Source organism: Pithys albifrons, chromosome 15 (genome assembly GCF_047495875.1).
Source record: "Pithys albifrons albifrons isolate INPA30051 chromosome 15, PitAlb_v1, whole genome shotgun sequence".
NCBI classification, from domain to species: domain Eukaryota; kingdom Metazoa; phylum Chordata; class Aves; order Passeriformes; family Thamnophilidae; genus Pithys; species Pithys albifrons.
In genome coordinates this window covers 15706694-15728854 of record NC_092472.1, presented here as the reverse complement: position 1 = coordinate 15728854, position 22161 = coordinate 15706694, and the positions used below count along the sequence as shown (strand labels likewise).

Below are 22161 nucleotides of genomic sequence, written 5' to 3'. Positions count from 1 at the left end.
CACAGAGGGCCCAAAGTTGTTGTCATCATCCCCCATCACTTTGGTTGAGTGAATAAAGCAACTCAAAGCAGCACACAGATGTTCAGGGCAACTACAGAGGGAACCTTTTGCAGCATGCCCAGCACTGGAGACAGATAGTAATATATTAAGTTCCTAAAATTTTATTGTTTTTTTTAATTTTTACTACTTTAAAGGTACAGGTTGGGTGGGGCTTTGAGCAACCTGATCTAGTTGGAGGTGCCCCTGGTAACTGCAGGGCAGCTGGGCTAAATGACTTTAAAAGGTCCCTTCCAACCCAAACCATTCTGTGATTCTGTGATTTTTGTGGATGACTGGGATGTCTCCATGGCCTTGGTGAAACAGCCTGGCCCCCTCTGCCGGCCACCAGCTTTTACTGGCCACTGGCCCCTCTCCACAGCCCAGAAAAACCCCATTTTAAAAGCCAATGAGCCCAACAGGCACATAGATAACTTACTGCAGAGCACAAAGCACAAAATGGGTCAGTTTTGGTCGTTGGGTTGTTTTTGGGTTTTTTTGGGGGGTGGTGTTGGTGTTGGTGTATTTGTTTTATTTGTGTGTTTTACAAGCAGTGATTGAGGATTTCACTGCAGTCAAAATAACTTGACCCTCATTTAAGTGGATCATAATCATCTTGTCCCAAACTGCTTTCAATGTGTAGCAAATCAATTTTACCAAAGCAGTGCCCTAAAAGCAACACGTACCCCCTCAAATCCAAACAAACCCCCAAACTGAATGAATTCTGGGGAAAAATAGGTGTTGTTTAAAACAGGGCCAGCTCTGAGCATGCAGTTTGCTCCTGCCTCTGCCCATGGGGGGGCCTGTGGGGCAGTGATTCCCCCTTTTCCCAAAGAGTCACTGAGGGAGGGACCTCTCACCACCAGCTCTCCAGTGGCTCTCCACCTTGCTTTAAATCCAGTAAGAAGGAATTCTTAAGCTTAGCAAGGCTTCTGGCAGAGGAAGCCCACCCTCAGCCCATGTGTTCAGGACCCCCACCAGCTTCCAGCTGCCCCTGGGAAGCAGAAGCAGAGCTGGCAACTTCTCCCCATCCCCTCCTCAGGGGAATTTTCCCCAGGGGCTGCTTTTCCAGTGCACAAAGTGAAGCTCTGGTGTTTGTTTGCCTCCTGGTGTAGCTCAGCAGTGAATGCCAGTAAGACCAAGCTCTTTAGCTACAGTCCAGAAGGCAATTCAGGCTTCTTGAGAAAAAAAAAAAAAAGAGGGAAAAAACTGAAACACAATGTAAAGATTACTTTGATTTGTTCCAAAATAGCTGAAAGGCTTCGGGACAGTCCAGCAGCACATCGCAGGCTCCCTGCAGGATGGGACACTTCCTACCCACCAGGAAATCACTTCTCCTTCCCTTGGCTCACAAATTACTTTGACATTCGTTACTAATGACTGTAACGAGTATTTCAGCAGCACGTGGGAAAACCTTCCCCCTTCCTCTCTTCCCCCCATCTCCCAAACACAGCAACCAGCAAACCCAGTGACCCAGAACAGAATCGGGACTTTCCTGGACAAAAGGAGCCTCTTCAATCCCAATTGCTTTCTGCGGAGCAAAGGAAAAAGCCTCTTGACCACTTAGGCACACCAGCAGTGTTCTGATTGCCCAGAGCAGGGAAAGACACAGCCCCAGAGCCCCGTGAGGTGGATGGGTTTGTTGGGTCTGCCTATCAGAAGGGAGAAAACTGTTTTGACCACTTTCCAAAGAGCTGGAAATAAGCAGGATTTGTGTCTCAGCTGATGGGGTTTGTTACCAGGCAGTGAGGCACACAGGGAACCGACAGGAGCCCTCCAATGGAAAAGCAGTGAGGGCATTTAAGAGCATCATTAGTGAAATGTTTCTGAGGTTATTAAACTTAATAATAAGGGGAGGGAAGGTCATTTCTGAGTTTATTAAACATAAACTTTTGGTTAATAAAAAAGAGTCCATTTTTTTTGTCATTTTAGTATGCACTAACGCTGCATGTTCAGGTAGAATTCATTTCCAGGATGGTAGGAAAAACTGAGCCTGCCCCTTTTCCTATCCTGCACCTTCATGTAGCATTTACAGTTTGTTTGCTTTCTTTAAAACTACAGTGGAACTATCTGCTACTTGCAAGTCTTTGTAACACCACTGTGCATCCTCCCCCATCAAAACACTGCACATCTTTGACCCATCTTTTGCCATTTCTGCGAGAAGAAAAAAGGCTTGACGTTCCCCAGCTCAAAGCCATTTATGCCGTTGAGTGTGACAGCAGAGCACTCCACAGAGCATTTCTGTAAATGAGGTTCCTTTACAAACTAATCTCAGCTGTTTATTGTTTCCAAGGAGCATGCACTTCCACAGCAGAACAGGAAGTTTTGACAGTTTTAGAAGTTCATTAAACTCTGTGAGGAAATTTAAACAACCGGTGACAGCTTTCCTACAGCAAAAGAAGCTGCTGCCCTCCGAAAAGGCAGAGGCTGCAGCTTTCAATTATAACACTTCCATTAAGCCCCAGCGATTGTGTTACTACTTCTGAATTGTTTTGGCCCAACACCCGGGGCCCACAACCCAGTCAAGCTCTTCTCTCTTTTATTCTTGTAGCCAAACATCGCTTTTGTCCAAACCTCAAGCTCCTTTATCTGTAAACGGGCCAAAGCAAGGCACTGGGAGAAGTTAACAGCCTCAAGAACAACAGAGTGCTTCAGCTTGAGAAAAAATACTTCTTAACACACTTTTCTTGATGAAAGGGAATATATAAAAAAGGAGAGGAGGAGCTCAGAGGTGTCGGTGTGGAGAGCAGGAGGCTCCTGGGCAGGTTGTCTGGGCTGTGCTGGAATGTTTGCACCTACCTGGGGGGCACATGCAGTCTGAGGGAGCCTCTCTCGCCGTCCTCAGCTTTGCTAGTCCTTCACCCAGTTTCTGTTTGGAGGAGGAATAAAAACAGCCATTTAGAGAATGAAGCCTATCTAAATACAGGCTGTGCACACGTGCCAACAGCCAAAGCACCAGCACAGCTTCCTTCCAGAGAGAGGTAATGGTTTCATCCTGTTGCATTCAGCCTCCTTGGAAAATATCCCATGTTATAGTAGCACATAAATATTGGAACATTTCTCAGCAAGTGGCCAGTCTACAGCCCTCACATGGAGCAGGCAGACACACTCCTCCTGCACATCCCAAAGTCCCTTGAGACAAGCTCCATTGGCAGGATTCATCCTGAGCTGCTGTTACAAGTCCCACATCCAATCGTGGCCTGATGTGGCTGATTTTGTACTTAAAGTTCATGCTCTGTGGAGTATTAGAGGTTTCTTTAGGAGAGGGATGAGGAGGGGAAGGACAGTCAATATTGGAGTGCTCCCCCATGCTCAGCTCTACCCAAAGCCCAGTGTTTCCATCTCCAAGTGAAAAACTCATCAGTGGGACAACTAGAACTCATAAAAATTCACAAAACTGAAGAGTGTCTACGTGGCATGTTGCAGGCAGATGTGAGCACACTCTGCCTGCTCCCCAAGCCAACCAGGCTGTTCGTGCCTGCTTTCAGGACTCTGCCAAGCCCAAGTTAATGAGCCCTGATGACAGGTATGTTACATTAGCTCAAGCACAGAACTTCATGGCTGGGGCAGCCCAGCAAGGGTGGGAACAGCTCATTTTCACTCACAATCCTCACTCTCAGTCCTCCAGGAATGCCTTGTCTTACCTACAGTGTGTGCCAATAGACAAACCAATAATCTGATAGCTGGAGTCTCTACATTTCAAAGAATGTTCAAAGTACTTATTGAATTTGGGGTGTTAAGACTTCAATTTCATGCAGCAAATGACCCAGTCTCTGTTCAAATATTTGAACACTCTGGACTATTCAGGAATTAGACTACCTGTTAATTAGGTTTTCCTTTTATTCTGAGAATTAAGTAGTTTTATCTGTTATTGAAGTCCTATGCACTCTTCTCTAGCTGCTTGGATGTAATGCTAAGAGGTCCTGAAATTATCAACATGGATTCATACCACCTGACAGAGAAGCTGACCTAAGGGAAGTAAAAATATTAGAATGATCCAGGTGCCTTCTGCAAAATACACACTTTCCTTGAGAAAATGTGGCAAAAAATTATCTAAAGAGACTTTTCTGGCAGCCACCTGCAGTCTAAATGTTACAGAGTTGCTCAAATGTTATCTGTTTACTTCTAAAGTACTTTGGTTGATGATGCTCAAGGAAATGAAAACAAGCTCTTCCCTCCTTTCAGTTCAGCAGGCACCTCTGGGAATGGCAGAGCTCTGAATCCTGGAGCAAGTCCTCTGTTCTCCCATTCAATTGTTCTTGTCATGAAACTGATTAATCTGGACACTGAGGACAATAAATCCCTTGTGAACAAAACAGTCCAGCTTTGTTTACAACAACTGGATGCTTCTATAATCCTCCCGTTAATATTTTCCCTCCAGTGTGAAAACTACACACTTCGAGCTGGGGCTTTTGACACAGAGCAAGTGGAGATGCTGCCACGACTGGGCCACGCTCCTGGCAGTGTTTCAGAGGGCATCAAAGCAGGAGCTTGCAGCACATCCCCCTAAATGGGACAGCCAAGGGGAGGGCAAGGTCCTGCCACAGTCAAACCAGAAATTTCTCCAAAGTTAGATGGATGCCTGTCACAGGGCCAGAAACTAAATCCTGCTTGTCCAAATTGGCTTTCATTACCTTAACTACACACTCAACCTTCTTTTATTATTTCCTATCCTCTTTTACTTGCCAAACATTTAAACAACACTAACAGGAACTGAGCCAGCGTGTTGATGTTGTATTTGCTGCTCTTTATACACAGCTCTGCCATAAATTATGCCAGCAAACCCCTCGACTGGTATACAGAGAAATGCTTTTTGGGTTGTGGCAGAACAAAGGATGCCTGGTCAAGCACAGAGAGCGTATGGAGCTTTGGTTTCACTTCTGCAATACTGTGGTAAACTTCAAAGCAGGATCAGCACAGAATTTAACAAAAAAACTGACCCCAGGCATCAGTTGATGTTCATGACGATGGAAATATTCTCTCGCTCTCCAGAAATTCTCAAGCACAGAAAGGGCAGGAGTTGCCTGACAAGCGAGTGGTCTTATGTAACAGTTTGGTCAAGAAACAGACACTTTCTGAAACTGCACCATAAATTAATAGGTTCACTTAAAATGACCATTAATAGATAACCACAATCACTACCATGCATTCCCTGAATTTGTTACTTGATTCAAAATTTGCTCTTCTATTGACAAAAGTTCGGTCATACTCAATATTTCAACAAGCTCACTCTTGCATTAGAAACACAATTATGTGGTTTTGCTTTATTTTCCCCTGTACAAACTCCATCTGAGCATTCCCAGTACAAAACAAGCTTTCCACACTTAACTAAATCTCAGCAAGAGGTTGCACATGATCTTACGCAGTGCCACAGAAACCATTCCCATTGCTAAGCACATTTATTGGAATAATTGGAACAGAACCACTGCCATGACCAGCAGGCTAATTCCTGCCTGGAGAAAAGACGTTAACTAGAGTCTGTGATTACGCCTCACAGGCACCCCTCTGGTCTGGTATTCAGGGTTTTCACAAAAATATTTTTAACATTTCACTTTTATCAAGGCACATCAAGGCAACTCTGACAGCAGCAAACAGCATGAGGAATTGTCTCCCCATGCTCCCGGCTCTGCCTCCATCCCTGCTCACAGCCCCAGAGCTGTTCACAGGGCACCACACACAAGCACATTTTTGCACGACTGAGGCTTCATGGCTGTCAGGATTTTAATGCAGCACCGTGTTTTGCACCCCAGTCAGGCCATTAATAAAATCCCAGTGTAAAACCTTGCCCAGATGTCAGAATCGATCACTGGGGGTGTCCTCCGGCAGTCCCACAAGCCGTGTTGAATCTTGCTGAACTTTATGAACTACTGTTTAAACAAATCCAGCAAACCAACTGTGGGATCTTCACGCACTTCCTATGAGTGATGGAGCCCTCCCTGTCCCCCATGCCCGCAAAAAGCCCCAAACCTAAACACTGGGGTCGGGGAAAAAGATAACCCTAGGATCAAGTGTAACTTCTCCTAGAGATTTGGTTTAGTTACAGAGAAGACATCGGTGTGGATAATTGTTCTCCAGGTAGGGGAGATCTTTCAGCGCAGAAATATCTATTGAATAATTTCAGAAAACTCTGAGACTGAAAGTTAAGTAACTAGTGGCGAGTCTCCTCTGCCCGCCATAAATCAGTTCTGCACTGCCAGACCACAATACGCTCTGATAGACAGTCCAGATAACAGGGATCATGTTCATAAATTTCTAACAAGGAAATTATGGTCCATTACATCCCAAGATAAATAGCATTTAAGTACTCGAGTTGCCTGTGCCAGTGAATAGAATGAGGGAGAAGTCGCATCCCCCTCAAACACTGAACTGCCAGCCTGGGGCATTTTGTCTGCTAAACCAGACGGGCACTGCCACGCCTCGCCCCTACGCCCGAGCCACGGAAACGGCAGCAAAACCGGCAAAGTTTGGTAAAAGCGAGGAAGTTTTTCCAAACGGGAGGAGAAGCCGGTGGCACACGGGGCGAGCCCCAGCGCCTTCCCAGGGTGTCTGGCCGCGATGCCGCCGGTCCCGCGGGCGCTGCCCCGCCACTCACCTCGCGGAAAAGCTGCTCCACGCGGGGCTGCAGCGCGTCCAGCAGCGGCCCGTGGCCGGCGGCGCCCCGCTCCTCCAGCGCGGCCAGCCGGCCCTGCAGCTCGGCCGTCTTGGCGCCCAGCAGCAGGCACACGGCCACGGCGGTGAGCGAGAGCAGCAGGCACAGCGCCGAGGTGGCGGTGCCCGCCGCGGCCCCGCTGCCCGCGCTCATCGCGCCGCGCTCCGCGGTCCCGCTCGGCTGCCGCCCGCCGCCCGCCGCCCGCGCATCCAGCGCCGCCCCTGCGCTGCCGAGCGGCCGCTCTCCTGCGCTCGCACCGCCAGCCCGGGTCTTAAACGGAGGAAGCGGGGGCTGGCGGCTCCCCCCGCGCCGGGGAAGGGGGGATGCTCCGAGCGCGCCCGCCGCCCCCCGTGGGGGATTACGCGGCGCAGATCCCACCCCCGCCGCCCGGCCCCCCGCGGGCACCGCTCCCCGCACACACCCCCCATCCCATCCCATCCCATCCCATCCCATCCCCGCCCGGGTCCCGGCGGAGCCCCGCGGGCAGGGCACGGCCACAGCGGCTCCGGGGCGCGGGGTGGTCGCGGCGGGACAGCCCCGGTGCGGTCCCCGGTGAGCAGCGGGCGCGGGCCGGGCGCCCTCCAGCGGGATCCTCCCGTGGGAGCGAGGGAGGGAAGGAGGGACACGGAGCCGGGGAACGGCCACAGAACAGCGGGACATGCGAGACGCGTCCCCCGGCCAAGGAGGTTTGTGCCTTCGGCGCTACTGCCCGTCTGGACCGCGATCTGTTTTGGGGAGGAGACCTTACCTGGAACTGTATCTCGCATTGTTACGATATTATCACAGTGAAGTGCCCCATCCGCTTTAGGGGGCCTTTGAATGAGAGAAACTGTACTCATGCGTAAACACTGAGTATGCCCACACTGTGCCGTGCCTTTTCCTCGCAGTTACAAAGCGCATCACAACTCAACGTACCTGCAAAACACCCTCCCGTAACTTCACGCCTTAATGCCTGTCTGCACTCTAAGCACACAGCATGCAAATCCAAATACACGCCTTGGCTACACACACTGCCTTAGTAGGAGTAATTCTTACTTCTAAAATAGGTGTGTGAAGCAAAGGACAGTTAGGAAATGCTAATATGTCGGTAATACCAATGTCAGATTCTAATTAAGTTTGAAAACAAAACACACACGTGCACAGCTAGACGGCAGTGGTGCACATACACACGATTTCCAAAGCAGTTAGCCAGGCAAATCCATATCCTTTGCTAACAACTATTTCCTGCTCGCTCTCCTTCATAGCCTGAAGATACAAAGAGAGCCTCTCATCTCCTTCTCCCCGTCCTTTCTCTGAACCTGCCAAGACTCCTTACAAGATCCCATAAGATCGATTGCACACTCAGCCCCATCACGCTCGGGGACCTGCCCCGGTGCAAAGCATCTTGCCCTAACATGTGCCCATGTGCCCCAAGCCCTCCTGACAGCTCTAACACCCAAAACCAAGGAAGAAGCAGGACTGAGCATTCCTGCAGCAGGTGAGCCCTGCCCCAGAACGCCAAACCCCCTTCTTGTGCAGTTTAGCCCTCAGCTTAACATTTCCTTCACTCACATCAGCTTCTGACGCTCTGGATCTCACACTCTTTGCACGACAGTGATGACACCTGGGCTGTTCACTTCAAAGACAGCTTTATCCTGTCCTATCATCCATGTCTAGTAAAAGGTGTGACTGATCCATTATGGAAACACACACTGTTGGTCTGCTGGGCTGACCTAGTCACGGACCAGATTTTAAAGGCACAATAGCTGAAAATCTGAAGTGCAGAAACAGATGTGGATGCTCATAATTAGTTAGTCAATAGCTATAGCTTAATCCAAATATGTTAAGATTATGAACTGCCCGTTACATTCACGTATGAGGATGACAATGGGGTAGTGTGTGTGTGTGTGTGTGTGTGTGTGTGTGTGTGTACTCAACAGTCTATCCCCCTACTACAGACAGAAAGACCAAGGGCAGGTCAGCAGACAGCAGAGCCCCAGCCCTGGGTGCTGCTCAGAGCCCCACAGAGCTTCACTGGGGAGTCCAGGGGCCCTGGACACTCATCCCTGCAAATGAACACTTGTGCACACGCTGCAAGGCCTGCAGAGCTACTTGGCACCTCACTGTAGATGCCACATGAATTGTGATTGTGCTTTTTTTGAGGTTTACTGGAAAAAAGTCAATTTAGGGCTTTGTATTAGTTGCAAACCTCCATCTCCTTGATGCAAGGCATTTCAGTACGTACATCGACAAGCAGTACTGAGTCTTTCCCTAATTTTGATAGAACTGTTTTATAGTTACAATTTTATTGTTATAGCAGCACATAAACTTTTCTTTCCCCCATCTGCCTTTGATTTGCATTGCTTAGCTGATACACTCAGCCAAATCCTTGCTTTGCCTCTGGAGCTGTAGGATGGAAAGTACTGTGGGAAGAAGGGAAGGAATTTACCCTCCTCCTGCTCAACCCTATGGAGCTGACCTGGATGGCACTGACTGTTACATTTTCTGTCATGCAGAGCAGAAACAATGTCGTCAACACCAACATCCAAGGAAAGGAGTGGCTAGGATGAGCTGTAATCAAGCCCAGGAGGTGGCACTGGTTACAGAAGATAAGCTTTCAAAGCCTGTCCCAGTGTATTTTATCCCCAATTCAGAGATATGCACGTCTGGAGCCTCTTGCAAATGAAGCCTCCTCTACATCAGTGGAACAAGAACAGGAGTTTAAAATCTTACCGTGCATTAGGGCTAACTCAGCACACACAACACCTGAAGTCAGGCTCCTGCAGAGCTGGAACAATTTACTGTTTCCTTCCTTTGAAGAAAGGTTTGTGTGGTAAAGTCAGGACTGAAATAAAGAGCCCAGATTTGCTCATCGCAGCTACCCTGACAGACAAGCCTGAACAAACCATTCCATGGAAGGTTCCCCTCCAACTGCTCAGCAAGCCAACCACACTGTGTCTAACGGATTAGGAGAGCTGGAGTAAGACCAAGAAAACATCAACTTAGACATGGAAGAACAAAAGCTACCAAAGTACATTAATGGGTCTTGGAAACTTGTACCACTTCCTTCTCAACTCAGCACCTGAGTTCAGAAGTCAGAACTGAGATCCCAGACTTCTTGTACAGTCTTGATGCCAGCGTTTCACTATTGCCAAGGTTACCTCATTTATCAGCAATTAGAAAGCTCCACAGAAATATGCATTTGAAGACTTCAGAATGACCTCCTTACTATTCCAAGGGATTAAATACTCCACTATTCTGTGGCACACTGTACTTCTCTGCAGCAGTACAATCCTTCTAAAAACCTCATCACAAAAGTGTTCATCTGTAATGACTCAAAACAGGATTTAAAATAGGAAATGCTACTTTTCAAACCTTAACCAAAAAAATTAGCTATGAATACTTAACACTGAAAGGAAAAGACAAGTTTCCAATGACTAACCAGCCAGCTGAAAAAAAGCATGCTGATTAACAGTAAATCTGGGAAAAGGTGACCCACAAAAAATACCTACTTAGGACATGCACCATTTCCAACCATGTTTCAGAATGCCACCAAACCATTATACAGCATAACTAGGTGGCCCTAGTCCTTCAAATATTTTCTTTATGATTAATAAAATAAGGCATGTTTTAAAAATGTTTCTATAACTCCTTCAGCCAGCCCATACTCCTCACCTACAGCCTCATCTGCAAAAGGAGAGTGGCACAGGTTCAGACAGAAAAAAATTTCAAAAATGAAAATTACTTTTATTTCTCACTTTGATACCCATAAGACTACAACTGCTCAACAAGGTAAACATACAGTTATACAAAACATAGGTAATTATTTACAGTCTTAACTGTACAAAATAATTTAAAGCTTACAAAAGTTTCATGCAACCTCTGCTGACTGACTGACACAGTCTAGGAAATCTCCTTGAAGAAGCATAAAGTATCTCTGAATTTATTTATTTAATGGTTCAAAGAAAGGATGCTGCAAGGCTTCATCAAGAGTAATTCTTTTGGCTGGGTCATATTCCAACATCCTGCGAACAAGGTCAAACAGACTCTGATGATCAGTGTCTTGGCAATGCATGAATTCCTGAAAGAAAAGAACAGGATGTATTTTAGAGAGATCTTTCACAACTGGGAGTCAAGTAGGGCAGTAAGAATGTTGTCTCCTACCTTTAAGGGCTTACAGCGTCTCCTGACGTAGCGGCCTGCAGAGCTGTGCTCGTCCCAGTCCAGCTGGTCATGGTGGAAATAATGCTTCCTGCATGGAGGAAAAGAACATTTACACAGTCAGTGCACAAAGCAGGCAGGTGCTTTTCCAAGAGGTTTTAAAACACCCTAAAGTGTTCCTGCATTATCTTGGCACTTGGGATTGACATTTTAGTGCAAATGTATTCATAGAGACCTGTTGCTTTTGTGTCACCATTGTTAGACTAATTAGAAAACAGATACTTCAGTATTCCAATCAACAAAGCAGCCACTGAAAATACATTTTTTCCTTACTGACATCTAAAGATGGATGATTTCAGGTATTTCAAGAAAACTACTTGTTCTCATCTGCTAGTTACAAAACCCAGTTTTTGTCTATCAGCATTTTTAAAACACATTTCTTATAAAATCTGCAGAGTAAGTCATTAGCAACTATTTACCAAAATCAGATATTCCCAATGCCTGTAAGAAGCACACTGTAAACACATGAGACTACCAGTGCAAATAAAGTTCTGACAAATCCACACCTCAGCATCGTGTTAACACTGCTCTGTAAGCAGCATTTCATTTTTTAGTACTGCCTGAATCTACTGCAATTGTGATTTTCTAAGTTTTTTCCCTGTGTTTCCAAGTGCACTATAATCAGCTGGGCAACTGCAGCAAACTCAATACATTACCCAGAATGACAGGAATTCCACTAAAAGTTGCAGAATTATCTAAATTAGCTGGCAAGAGGAGAGCTTATTTCAGACAGAAAACAGACCATCAAATCCCACTCTAAATATTTTACATAAGGGGGTTAGGAGAGAGCCCTGTGCCAGCTGCCTCTCCTTGCAATGGAAGTGGGAAACTCCTGTGGCATGGAGCTGTCTTTGAGGAAGAAAAAGATCACTGAACCACATGCCTGAGGGATATGAAGGGCCAGTGGAAGAGGATGGCAGCTGTATTAGCAAGACAGGACCCTCTCAATATACACATTCTGATGACAGCAGGTTCAAAATTCTCAGAATTTATACAAAAATTGATGTCTAATACTGTTCTGGTGACCACACCAATCTTTAAAGAGTAAGAACATTCATACTCAGTTAACAGTTTGAGAGGCTGACAATTCCTACTGAGACCAGAAAAGAGGGCTACTGTCAACTATTTAAATCACCTCAGACACTATTTCTTGCAGCAGATAAATAAATAGCAAAAAGTCTGGGTCTCTGCTGATCTTCAGCAGCTCACAGCTAACAACAGCAACTTTACAGTTTCTCTTGTAATAAAAAATATTAGGCAACTTACCACTTCTATAGTGAACATACCTGGATTTCTTGATCATGTGAGTGGGCAGAGGCCCCAGGATTCTTTCCATCATTGCCAGGTGTTCTTTACTATCGTGTGTCTGTGTGGAAAAAGCAATGAATGCACTTAGCATGTTTTTCACCTCTCAGCCACTTGGTAACAATGCTCAACTACAAGCAAGATGTTTGCCAGAGCAGTCACAGTACCTTTAAAGGTTACCATCTCAAATCATTAACAACAGATTATGCAATGCAGATTATGCCACACTTTCCACTGTTAAGGTGGCCCTTGAACAACAGAGTTCATAGACCAAGCTTTGTGCATTTTCTCTACACTTAATTCCAGCAGTATCTTGGGCCTCTGGACAGGCTTCTTCAACCATCTTAGACACTCTGAAGAAGATATCCAAACATCCTATTTTCATATATCCATACTGGCTTTACAGTCTCATCTATAAAATCCTTGAAAAGCCTGTGAGATTATTTCTTTTACACTAACAGTTAAGTACATGTCATTAAAAGATCAAAATCAGTAGTCTGTAACAAATACATTATATTTATGTACATACCTGAAACACGGTAAATCCCAGGTAATACTCAATTAAAATACAACCAATACTCCACACATCACATGGCTGTGACCATCCCAGTGCTGCAAAACAGGCAAAGTTCATGTTTTACATTTTATATTCTCAAAACCCATAACCCACAAAGAACATGCCCAGTTTCCACACATTTACTGATACTGATCTTACCCCTCCACAACTCCCCAGACCTTGGTGGAAGAGAGTGAGAAAGGAACATGTTTGACCTTCTGTTTTTAGAGTATTTCTTGTACTGTTTGCTCTCAAGAATTTTACCACCACCATCTGAGAGAGATGGCTGGTTATCAGAACCAGGAACAACTCCACTTTATGAAGTAAACACACCTGAATGAACTGCAATGAACTGTCAGAAAGTTTAGTAGTCTTTACTGACCTAAAATAACCTCAGGAGCTCTGTAATGTCTTGTAGACACCAATGTGCTGTGATGCTCATCATCAAAAGTTGCACTTCCAAAATCAACAACTTTGATGTCAGTGTTTTTTAAAGTGCGCTCATCTCGCTTCTGCAAGAAAACCAAAATGCTGGCTGTCAGTATTTTTAAAAGAATGCTCAGGCAAAAGGTATTTATCACATTATCTGTATCTTCCAAGTACCACTTAGCACGAAATGCTAAAAAATTAAACCTGTGCAAAAAAACGCTTCTTCCAAATACATCAATTTCTATTCAGCTCAACGATCCAAGACAAGAATGGCAACAGTGATTTAATCAAATACCCAAAGCAGTTGAGTAAAGACCTTTCCCACAGTAATGAGGGTTCCTTTCCTCCTTTGTTAACTTTCAAGTTACCTTTGGTTTCTTGTTATCTCTGTTTAATGTTTTTTAAAGAGAAGTTCCAATGAAGACAGAAGTAGCCCAATTCAAGCTGGAAGAAACAAACTTACCATTTTGGCATTGTACTTCACTATGTAATCAGACTCCACAAACAAGATATTCTCAGGCTTTAAGTCTGTGTGAGTTAGTTTATTATGGTGCAGAACTAGAGTGAAAAAAAAAAGAACAGTATTCCATAAATTATATAATAACTTCCAAAAGGAAAATCAAACAAACCCCCCCCCATTTATTTGATAAGAGTATTGAAATTTACTTACAGTTTATGGACTGGCAAATTTGATAAGCCATGTTTCTAATGTCATTAATATGAAATGGCAGAAAGCTGTTTTCCTTGATAAAGTCATAAGTACTGAGTCCCAGGAGCTCCAAAACAATGCAAACGTGGCCATGGTGGTCAAACCACTCCAGCATCTGGACACAGCGGCTAGAAAACAAAAAGAAAAAAACCTCAGTTTACTGAATTACCTTCCACAAGTCCTGGGTACACTGACTACTTTAATTTCACACTTACAAATTGTTACTTGGATCCATGTTGTTCAAGTGTTCCAACACCTGTATTTCTGAACGGGCGGCCTCCCGGTATCGACCAACATTTTTCACAATTTTAATTGCCACATGTATTCCTCTCCTTTAAAAGAAAGTAAAGCATCACTAACTGAATCCATGTTAAACACCCACAACCCCAAAGCAGTTTGATTTTAATAAAAGAAACACACAAAGATGAAAGGTCATGGAGAATTATGAATTGGATTAAGGGAATTTGACTTAAGCACACTGCACTCAAGCAGAACAGGTTTTATAAAAAAATAAATGTAATACTGAGCTTTCCTTTCTGAAATACTCATAGGATATGCTACAGTAACTACTTCTCAGTGTTATTATCTCATCTAGAGGAGAATAAACACCAGGAATCTGCAAAATTATGAAAAAAGTTAACAAAGTTCTCATTTGAGCACAAGTTTGCCCTTTTTTCCTGCCACTTGCACAACTTGTTCTGGCTCTTTTCCAGGGCTCCTATGGAATCAGGGGAATTGTGTAACTTCTCAAGTTTAGGTTGTGAGTACTTTGTACCAGTGACACCTGCCTTGCCTGGACTGTAACATTCCAACTGTAAGGCTGTTACTCAAATGGAACAGACACACACAGTCATTCTGTCCTGTTCACTCTCAGACCATTTTTAATTGTCTGTAGAGCTCTTTGGATTGTAACGACTTCAGAATCCTGTCTGCCCTCACACCATACCCTCAAGCTCCAGAACAGACTTAACTTGTGAAATGGCTGAACAAGCAAACCAAAAGCAGAGGAAAATAGATTAAAATCACCTCACAGAACTGTAGATCTGTAACGTGGTTAAAATAGCCTGAGTTACAATAACTACTAGAACATACACATGTGGAAATACAGTAATTTTCTTCTCCTTCACCAGACATGTCACCACATGGAAGTAATCATTCCATAAAAAAGAACTGGATACTAGAATATTGTTTATTTAAAAAACCTTTAAAGAGCAATTCTGATTACGGAGACTGAGGAAAACAATTTACAGCTCGATGCACTCCAAGCAACTGCTTTCACTATGAACTAAAACTACTTTCTCAGTATCTCACTGCAACATCTTCTCAAGGTCTCCCAAACTAATTCTGCACTCTTTACCTACTCTCACATTCTGCAGGAATGGCAGCAGCACTGACAGAACCAACAGAAAAATGTAGTGAAGCAAAACATCGTTCTTGGTCAGGAAAAAGGGCACGTGACTTCTACTTAGTAGTTTGTACCGTGTGGTGAGACAGTTTGTAGAGAAAAAGAAGTTATAAAAGGCTCATTTTTAAAACAAACCCTCTTTAAGGGTTAAAGAAGTTTGTCAGAGACAGGTTCTCAAAAAACTAAGAGGAAAATCAAAGTTTCTCTAGATAGCATCTTGTATAAAGTCAGTACTATCCCAAGGATTTCAGAGAGCAATAAAGGAAACAAAATACATTTCTACTATTGGAAGACATGACTTGAAGCACCTTAAAGACAACCAGGGATATGTGGTATGTCCTGAAAGTCCTCAACAACTTTAAACTAGGAACACGCTTCTTAAATATACTGCATCACTTCATTGGGATTGCTACTTTGTTTAAAGAAAATGTCCCTGAGCTCTAATTTCTGATCTAAGAAGTGTCTTCTGTCACAAGATGCACTTATAAAGATGACCAACACTTACATATCATGATCTATGCACTCCACTACTTTTCCAAAAGCTCCTTCTCCTAAAGTCGCAACAATTTCATCTAAAAAGAACAAAGGTAAGTTAGAATTATGCAACTACCTAAACAAGAATGAACATTATTAATGTAGATTTAAAAATGTGGCATTATAAAAGCATAATTACTTTAAATTTCAGCATCTGAATGCATTACTTTATTGGACAGGTGTCATGAAAACAGTTAGCCAAAAAACTATCTCTTGTTCTAATCTCAAGATTCAAGTTCATTTACTAATTGGAACTTCTTGAACACAGTATTTAAATTCTACAGAAAAGAAGATATGCAAAAAAAACAAAAAAGCACAAAAAAAACAGAACAAAAAGAGCAATGAAGATTTGTTTAGCCCCCCTCCTCTGACATACTATTCTAAACAGAATTTTTTCTGAAAAGTTTTTTAAAAGTGTTGAAAAATGTTCTATACATCTTGCTCTTAGAACGTCTCCACTTTCACAGATCAGGTGACCCTCCTCATCATCCTCTACACTCCTGGATCTTTTCCTTCGGTGGCTCTTCTGGAAACGGCACCAAGATCGTCCACAGCCAATCAATATATCAGAGTGAATTCAGGGCAGAATACGCAATTCATTCAGCGGGGAGATATTCAGGCATTCAGTTACACACCAGGCCACGAACAGTTGGCAGGAGCAATTTCAAATTCAGTCCCCAGAAATTCACAGGGCACAGTTTATGTTACAGAAGAAAAACATGGCAAGGAACAGATTTTCAGATAAATACTTAAAGTGATACAAGCAACAGAAAAAAAACAACACAATTTTGTCTCTCAAACAGTGGCTTAATTGAAGACAGATTAAGACTGTAACATTGCTATTTCTAACACTCTGCTAACAAACAGTGAAAAACTGTATTTATTCGCATATCTCAGTTCTCAGCCAGGTGAAATGTTTCTAGTCTTAAAACATACACTTAATGTAACCGATTTTACTTCCCTCATGTTTAGAGAGAAGAAAATTACTCTGAAGTCCTTAATTTGCATTGTATAATCTAATACAACTTGCTGTTTCTACTGCAGAGAAGTGATACAAAACACTGGAGCTGCAGATGCGTTATGCCAATCATAAGAAATTCAGAGGCAAGCAGCAAACTTCGCCCATCTAAGACATTAAGTGCCATTAGCTGGGCTCGTGGCTTCCCAAAGGTTTCTGGAATTAGGTGTGGAATTGTTCTTATCAATTTACCAGACATGCACATTCATACTTGGAATTAAGCCTTTGTTAGAAAGGCATGTCATTTCAATTAGTTTGAGTAATAGGCTGGATGGCATCTCATGGTCTCCCTGAAAAAACAGCTCACTGTACTGTAAAACTAAGAGACAACAGTACAACAGGATAGCTACACCTGTCTTCAATCTCAAGGTAACATTTTTCAGATCAATCCCAGTGATTCTGATTACCAACCTCCTACATTCCCAGAGCACAACCAGTACTGATAATAATCCCACCCCCCCACCCAACACTGACACAAAATCTCAACTAAGAACACATTCACATGCTCCACAAATGGACTCAAATACAAATCCTTCTTTACTAATATATTTCTTAAAGTACTGTGCATCAGGAACTGAAGCTCTAGCACTCACTTAAGAAGTCTATTACCACTAATTCATTAATAATAAAGTTAAAAATTACTCATACCGACTGCGATTGGTGACTGGAGCAATGATGTCTCTTATGCTTCCTTTTATGACTACTTTTCCTGCTCCGACCAGAGGATTTGCTATAGTGGTGGTGGTGACTCTTTTCATAGTCTCTGTGATAATGCCTGTGGTCATACACTTCACAGAAGTCATTCCTGTACTCCTCAACATATCTCCGGTCATGATGGTCTCTCTCATTTAGGGCTCTATCGTCCAAATAATGACTGAAAATATATTTTAAGTGAATGTTCTCCACTTCAATAACTTGAGCTTCCAACAAGATAAGTGACGAGCTGAGTTACACAGTCTTTACAGCAAAACTGTTTTTAATTGACTCCCTCCCCAAAACCAGTGGAGCTTTTGATGTTATTTTATTAGGAATTTAACAACATTGTCAGTCTCAAATACACAGCAGCCATCCACATGAACAATATATGATCTGTCCACAGTTTGCATCTAAGTGAGAAACTCAGACTTAAAAAGGAGAAACACTTTCTAAAATATACTGAGGAACTCCATTACAATCTTGGAAGTCTCACAATAAGACACTTTCAATTACAGAAATCATCCCTTTTATACTCTGAAAGCTCAAAGTGTTAAATGAAACCCAGAGACTGAGAGAAGGAGCATTGTTCTTAGTGCTCTGCAATGAACATTAAACACTCAGAGATTATCTGGAATAAGGATCTTCTGCACAGAAAGTGAACCTTTAAGGCAGCTGCTGAGTCGCAGAGTCCCCTCACTGCTGCACATCTCCCCCTTCCACCATTTTATAAAAATGAGCTCTTAAAAGAACTGAATCTTCTTCTCAAGGGAAAAAACCAGAAAAGTACATCTTTCCAGTGAAAGCAGTGTGGGAGAAAACACAAACCACTTCCAAATTAGTAAGAGAAATTCATACTTACCATTGAATTTAATGATTAAACAAACCTTCTCTTCCTTTCGTTCATATTAAATAAATTACTATGCATCCTTTTTACTTGAAATTTAATATTGATTGTATTCAATACCAATATTCAATTGACACCACTGAAACTGGCAGCATTTCCTTGTTTTTATCAAAGAATTTCTATGTAAGGGGTCAGGTATTGTGTTAACAACTACCCCTTAACATTAAGCTTGTCTTAAGTGAGTCAAACCACAAGGAACTGACAATTCTGGCCACTCAAAAACTCATACCCTGAAAACATATTTATTTCAGACACAGTCAGAGACATGTGCACTGCTCAGTTCAGAGGGTTATACCTTTCTGAAACACGGCTGGGTTTGTAGTGCTTGCTCTCCTGGCCGCTGCTGTGGGACCTCTTCCTGCGCTTGCGGCTGCTGCTGTGCTTCCTCTGGTCCCAGCTCGCCCGGTCCTCCCACTCGGGACAGTGGGATTGCTTGGAATGCCTCATCTCCCACTGGGAAAACAGAACACAGCAACAAACACACATGGAGATGCAGGTCAGCCACTGCAGTCTGATCAAGCAGGACAGAACTAGAATCATAGAACAGAAACACAGAATGGATTGGGGTGGAAAAGACCTCCGAGATCATTAAGTCCAACCCTTGATCCAACCCTACTGTGATCACCAGCCCAGGGCACAGAGTGCCCTGGGCTGGTGATCACAGTGGGGTTGGATCAAGACATGGTGGATTCTCACTCAGTGCCACATCCATAGAATCACAGAATTGACTGGGTTGGATCAAGACATGGTGGATTCTCACTCAGTGCCACATTCATAGAATCACAGAATTGACTGGGTTGGATCAAGACATGGTGGATTCTCACTCAGTGCCACATTCATAGAATCACAGAATTGATTGGGTTGGAAAAGACCTCTGAGATCATCAAGTCCAACCCTTGGTCCAACTCCAGTCCCTTTACCAGATCATGGCACTCAGTGCCACAGCCAAGCTCAGGTTAAAAACCTTCAGGGATGGGGAATCCACCCCCTCTCTGGGCAGCCCATTCCAATGCCTGAGCACTCTCTCTGCAAAGAATTTCTTTCTGATCTCCAACTTCAATTTCCCCTGGCAGAGCTTGAGCCCGTCGTGCCCCCTTGTCCTATTGCTGAGTGCCTGGGAGAAGAGACCAACCCCCACCTGGCCAGAACTTCCCTTCTGGCAGTTCTAGACAGTGCTGAGGCCACCTCTGAGCCTCCTCTTCTCCAGGCTGAACACCCCCTCAGGTAACTCCTGTGCCTCAGTTCCCCCCCTCCATTATTTCGGTTTGGTGACACGGCCCTGCCACCCAACACCAGCGCTGTTACGAAACACAAATCAAGACTAAATAGGCCAACTCATCTTCACTCAATAGCTTCAAACATGTCATTAAAGCCTGTTCTAAATAAACTCTCAAGTGACTAAACAGAGGCATTTCCTTAAAGAGCCTGGAAAAAACCCTTCATCTCCAAGTATCTTCTCTGACAAAACCTGGATTTAGCTCTTCATACTACACAGTGCATAAAGTGCTACATGAAAATAAATTATGTAAAATCAGTCTGAAAACTTCTCTCATAAAACTCTTTACAGATCACCAGCAAACAGACACTTTTAACAACCATCACTGTAAACTCTGATGGTTTAACACAAATCTCCAGCACTAAAACCCACAGGGTTTGAGCCCTATTTTAGCGTTCAGGCCTGTGGGTGTTCTACAGTTCAGTTGAATTGCCAAAGACAAAACCCACCAGCTGCTCTTGCTGGATGTTTGGTGCAGGAATTCTTTGTTCAAACAGGTACATGCACAACTGAAAAAAAAAACACAAAAGGAAAGTAAAACATTGCTGTAGAATTAAAGAATATAACAAAGCCAACTATTGTTTGTTTACTCATCTTTGGCAGGAGTTTTTTGAAAGCAGGAATAACCTTCCATATCTATTCCAGTACATTCCAAAGAATGAATTTACACAAGAAAAAGTTTCCATAGTAAATAACGACAGTAAGAACAGCAGTTTAGACACAAAGACAGCAGTACAATAGAAAAAATGATGATTGTAAATCATGTGTAAATTGTGCAAATCTGTGTAAATTCACACAGAACAATGTTGGTCGCCTTTATACAAAGAGGAGGCATTAAGAAGGAAATTGCCAGAACATGTCAAAGAAAATGCCTCTTCTGAAAAAGGTTTTTAATACTTTCATAAGATTTGGGAAAGGCTGGTAGTTTAAAAAGCACGACACCTGCACCGAGGCTATTTACAGAAACTGGTTTTTAAAATATAAATAATGCAAATGGAGTTACAAACTATGCAAAAATCGGCGATTGTTACACCCTTTGGGTGTCGTGATCTAAGTCTTAAAAAATCTCACTTACGTTGAAAAAAATTAAAAACAGAACAGCAAAGGACGAATCAAAATACTTGAAAAATCAGAACTGACTCGGTGTTTCATTTACACGCCTGGATTTCTTCTCTCCTTAGAGAGCTCCAAAGCCGTTTCCCTCCCTCTCACCTTACGTAACTCGGGTTCTGAGCACACTCAGGGTTCGGTTACTCCACTTTTTTTGAGGGGCAGAGTTCCCCACACACTCAACTGAAAATTTTACTTATTCCTCCCCCATTTGGCAGAAGGCAGGCGGCACTGGGGCTCTTTAGCGCAATAAAATCACCATTAAAGTGCCTTGCAGAGCAGGGCTTGGGCGTGGAAGGATGGCCATTTTACACGAAGACCGGAGAAACTGTTTTGTTGAAGGCTCGCTGCTGTTTAACTACCCTCAAACGCACACAGGACTGGAGGAATTAAGCCAGAAGTTGCAAATTCTGACCCACGAGGAGCCAAGTAAATGCAAATGAGGAGGAAATGGTCAGAATCGGTCTGAATCCATTTTACAGCAGGAGCCACCTTAAGATTTTTGACTATTGTCCTCTCCCTGTGAATTTATGCGCCGGGGAACTTCACTTATGTAATCCCGACAGCTGCCACGAACATATGCATCCTGTAGCATATGGAACTAATCCACATCGCAGGCAGTTTTCACTCCCACATTTCGCCATCAGGTTTCTCAAACAGGAGCCACGGCCCGTTTGCGAACGTCCCATGCGGGTAAAGGCCGCAAAGCCCCGCCATAACCTGCCTACGCAGCAATTTTTAAATGCCTCTCCTCCAACACCTGGCAGGCGGAGGAGGTCAAAGGCTTGTTATTCCTTCTGGGATGGCCAAAGTCTGAGTCCAGCGGCGCTGGAAGAGCCACTCTCGGCCCCCCAGCCCAGTCCAGCCCGGCCCGGCCCGGCCCAGCCCAAGCCAGGCTGCCCCGGAGGGCCCCGGGGAGAAGGGCTGGGGCTGGACAGGCGCCAGGCCCGGGTGACCTCCGCGGAGGCCCCGCCGGCGCTGCGGATCCTCCCCCACCGCAACATCCCCTCACGCAGCGCCGCCAACACAACGCCAGCACCCCCACGCTCCTTCCCCCCAACGCTGCGCTTCCCCGCTGCTTCTCCCCGCTCCCTGGAAACACAAGCGAGTGACGTGAAAAGCGAAAGTGCAAAGAGAACGAGGAAGAAGCGCGGCCCTCACCACTCACGGCGCAAAGCGAAGGCGAGCGAGCTCCGTGTACGCCCTGAGCGCTCCGACAAAATGGCGGCGGCGGGCGCGGGGCAGCGGCTTCCTCCTTCTCCCTCGCGCGCGCGGCGCCTGCGCGCAGTGACGTCACACGCACGGCGTGGGGCGGGGCCAACGGGGAGCGGCCC

At 44.3% G+C, this 22161-nt stretch overlaps 2 protein-coding genes across 5 annotated transcripts in view; both read right to left on the bottom strand.

Annotated features, from left to right (window-relative positions):
- COL23A1 (collagen type XXIII alpha 1 chain) overlaps nt 1-6920 on the bottom strand; it is a 179462-nt gene extending 172542 nt beyond the window's left edge. The window contains exons 1-2 of the mRNA XM_071570684.1: nt 6629-6920; nt 2836-2905 (exon numbers count right to left, since the gene is read on the bottom strand). Coding sequence (XP_071426785.1) covers nt 2836-2905; nt 6629-6838 — 280 coding nt within the window. The 5' untranslated portion in view covers nt 6839-6920. The remainder of the gene's footprint in view (nt 1-2835; nt 2906-6628) is intronic.
- Nucleotides 6921-10386: 3466 nt separating this feature from the next.
- CLK4 (CDC like kinase 4) lies at nt 10387-22101 on the bottom strand. 4 transcript variants are annotated; one of them, XM_071569954.1, is made up of 14 exons: nt 21996-22101; nt 20167-20226; nt 18737-18894; nt 17490-17715; nt 16259-16349; nt 15795-15861; nt 14100-14216; nt 13846-14012; nt 13639-13733; nt 13129-13258; nt 12720-12802; nt 12172-12251; nt 10829-10916; nt 10387-10745 (listed from the first exon to the last, which is right to left on the bottom strand). In XM_071569954.1, exons 2-14 carry the CDS (start codon nt 20218-20220, stop codon nt 10608-10610), a joined length of 1494 nt encoding a protein of 497 aa, XP_071426055.1. In that variant the 5' UTR covers nt 20221-20226; nt 21996-22101; the 3' UTR covers nt 10387-10607. The 4 variants fall into 4 exon arrangements, with proteins under 4 accessions (XP_071426055.1, XP_071426054.1, XP_071426056.1 ...); XM_071569953.1 differs by having other exon boundaries at nt 21989-22099; XM_071569955.1 differs by lacking the exon at nt 20167-20226 and having other exon boundaries at nt 21989-22099.
- Between the last annotated feature and the right edge of the window lie 60 nt (nt 22102-22161).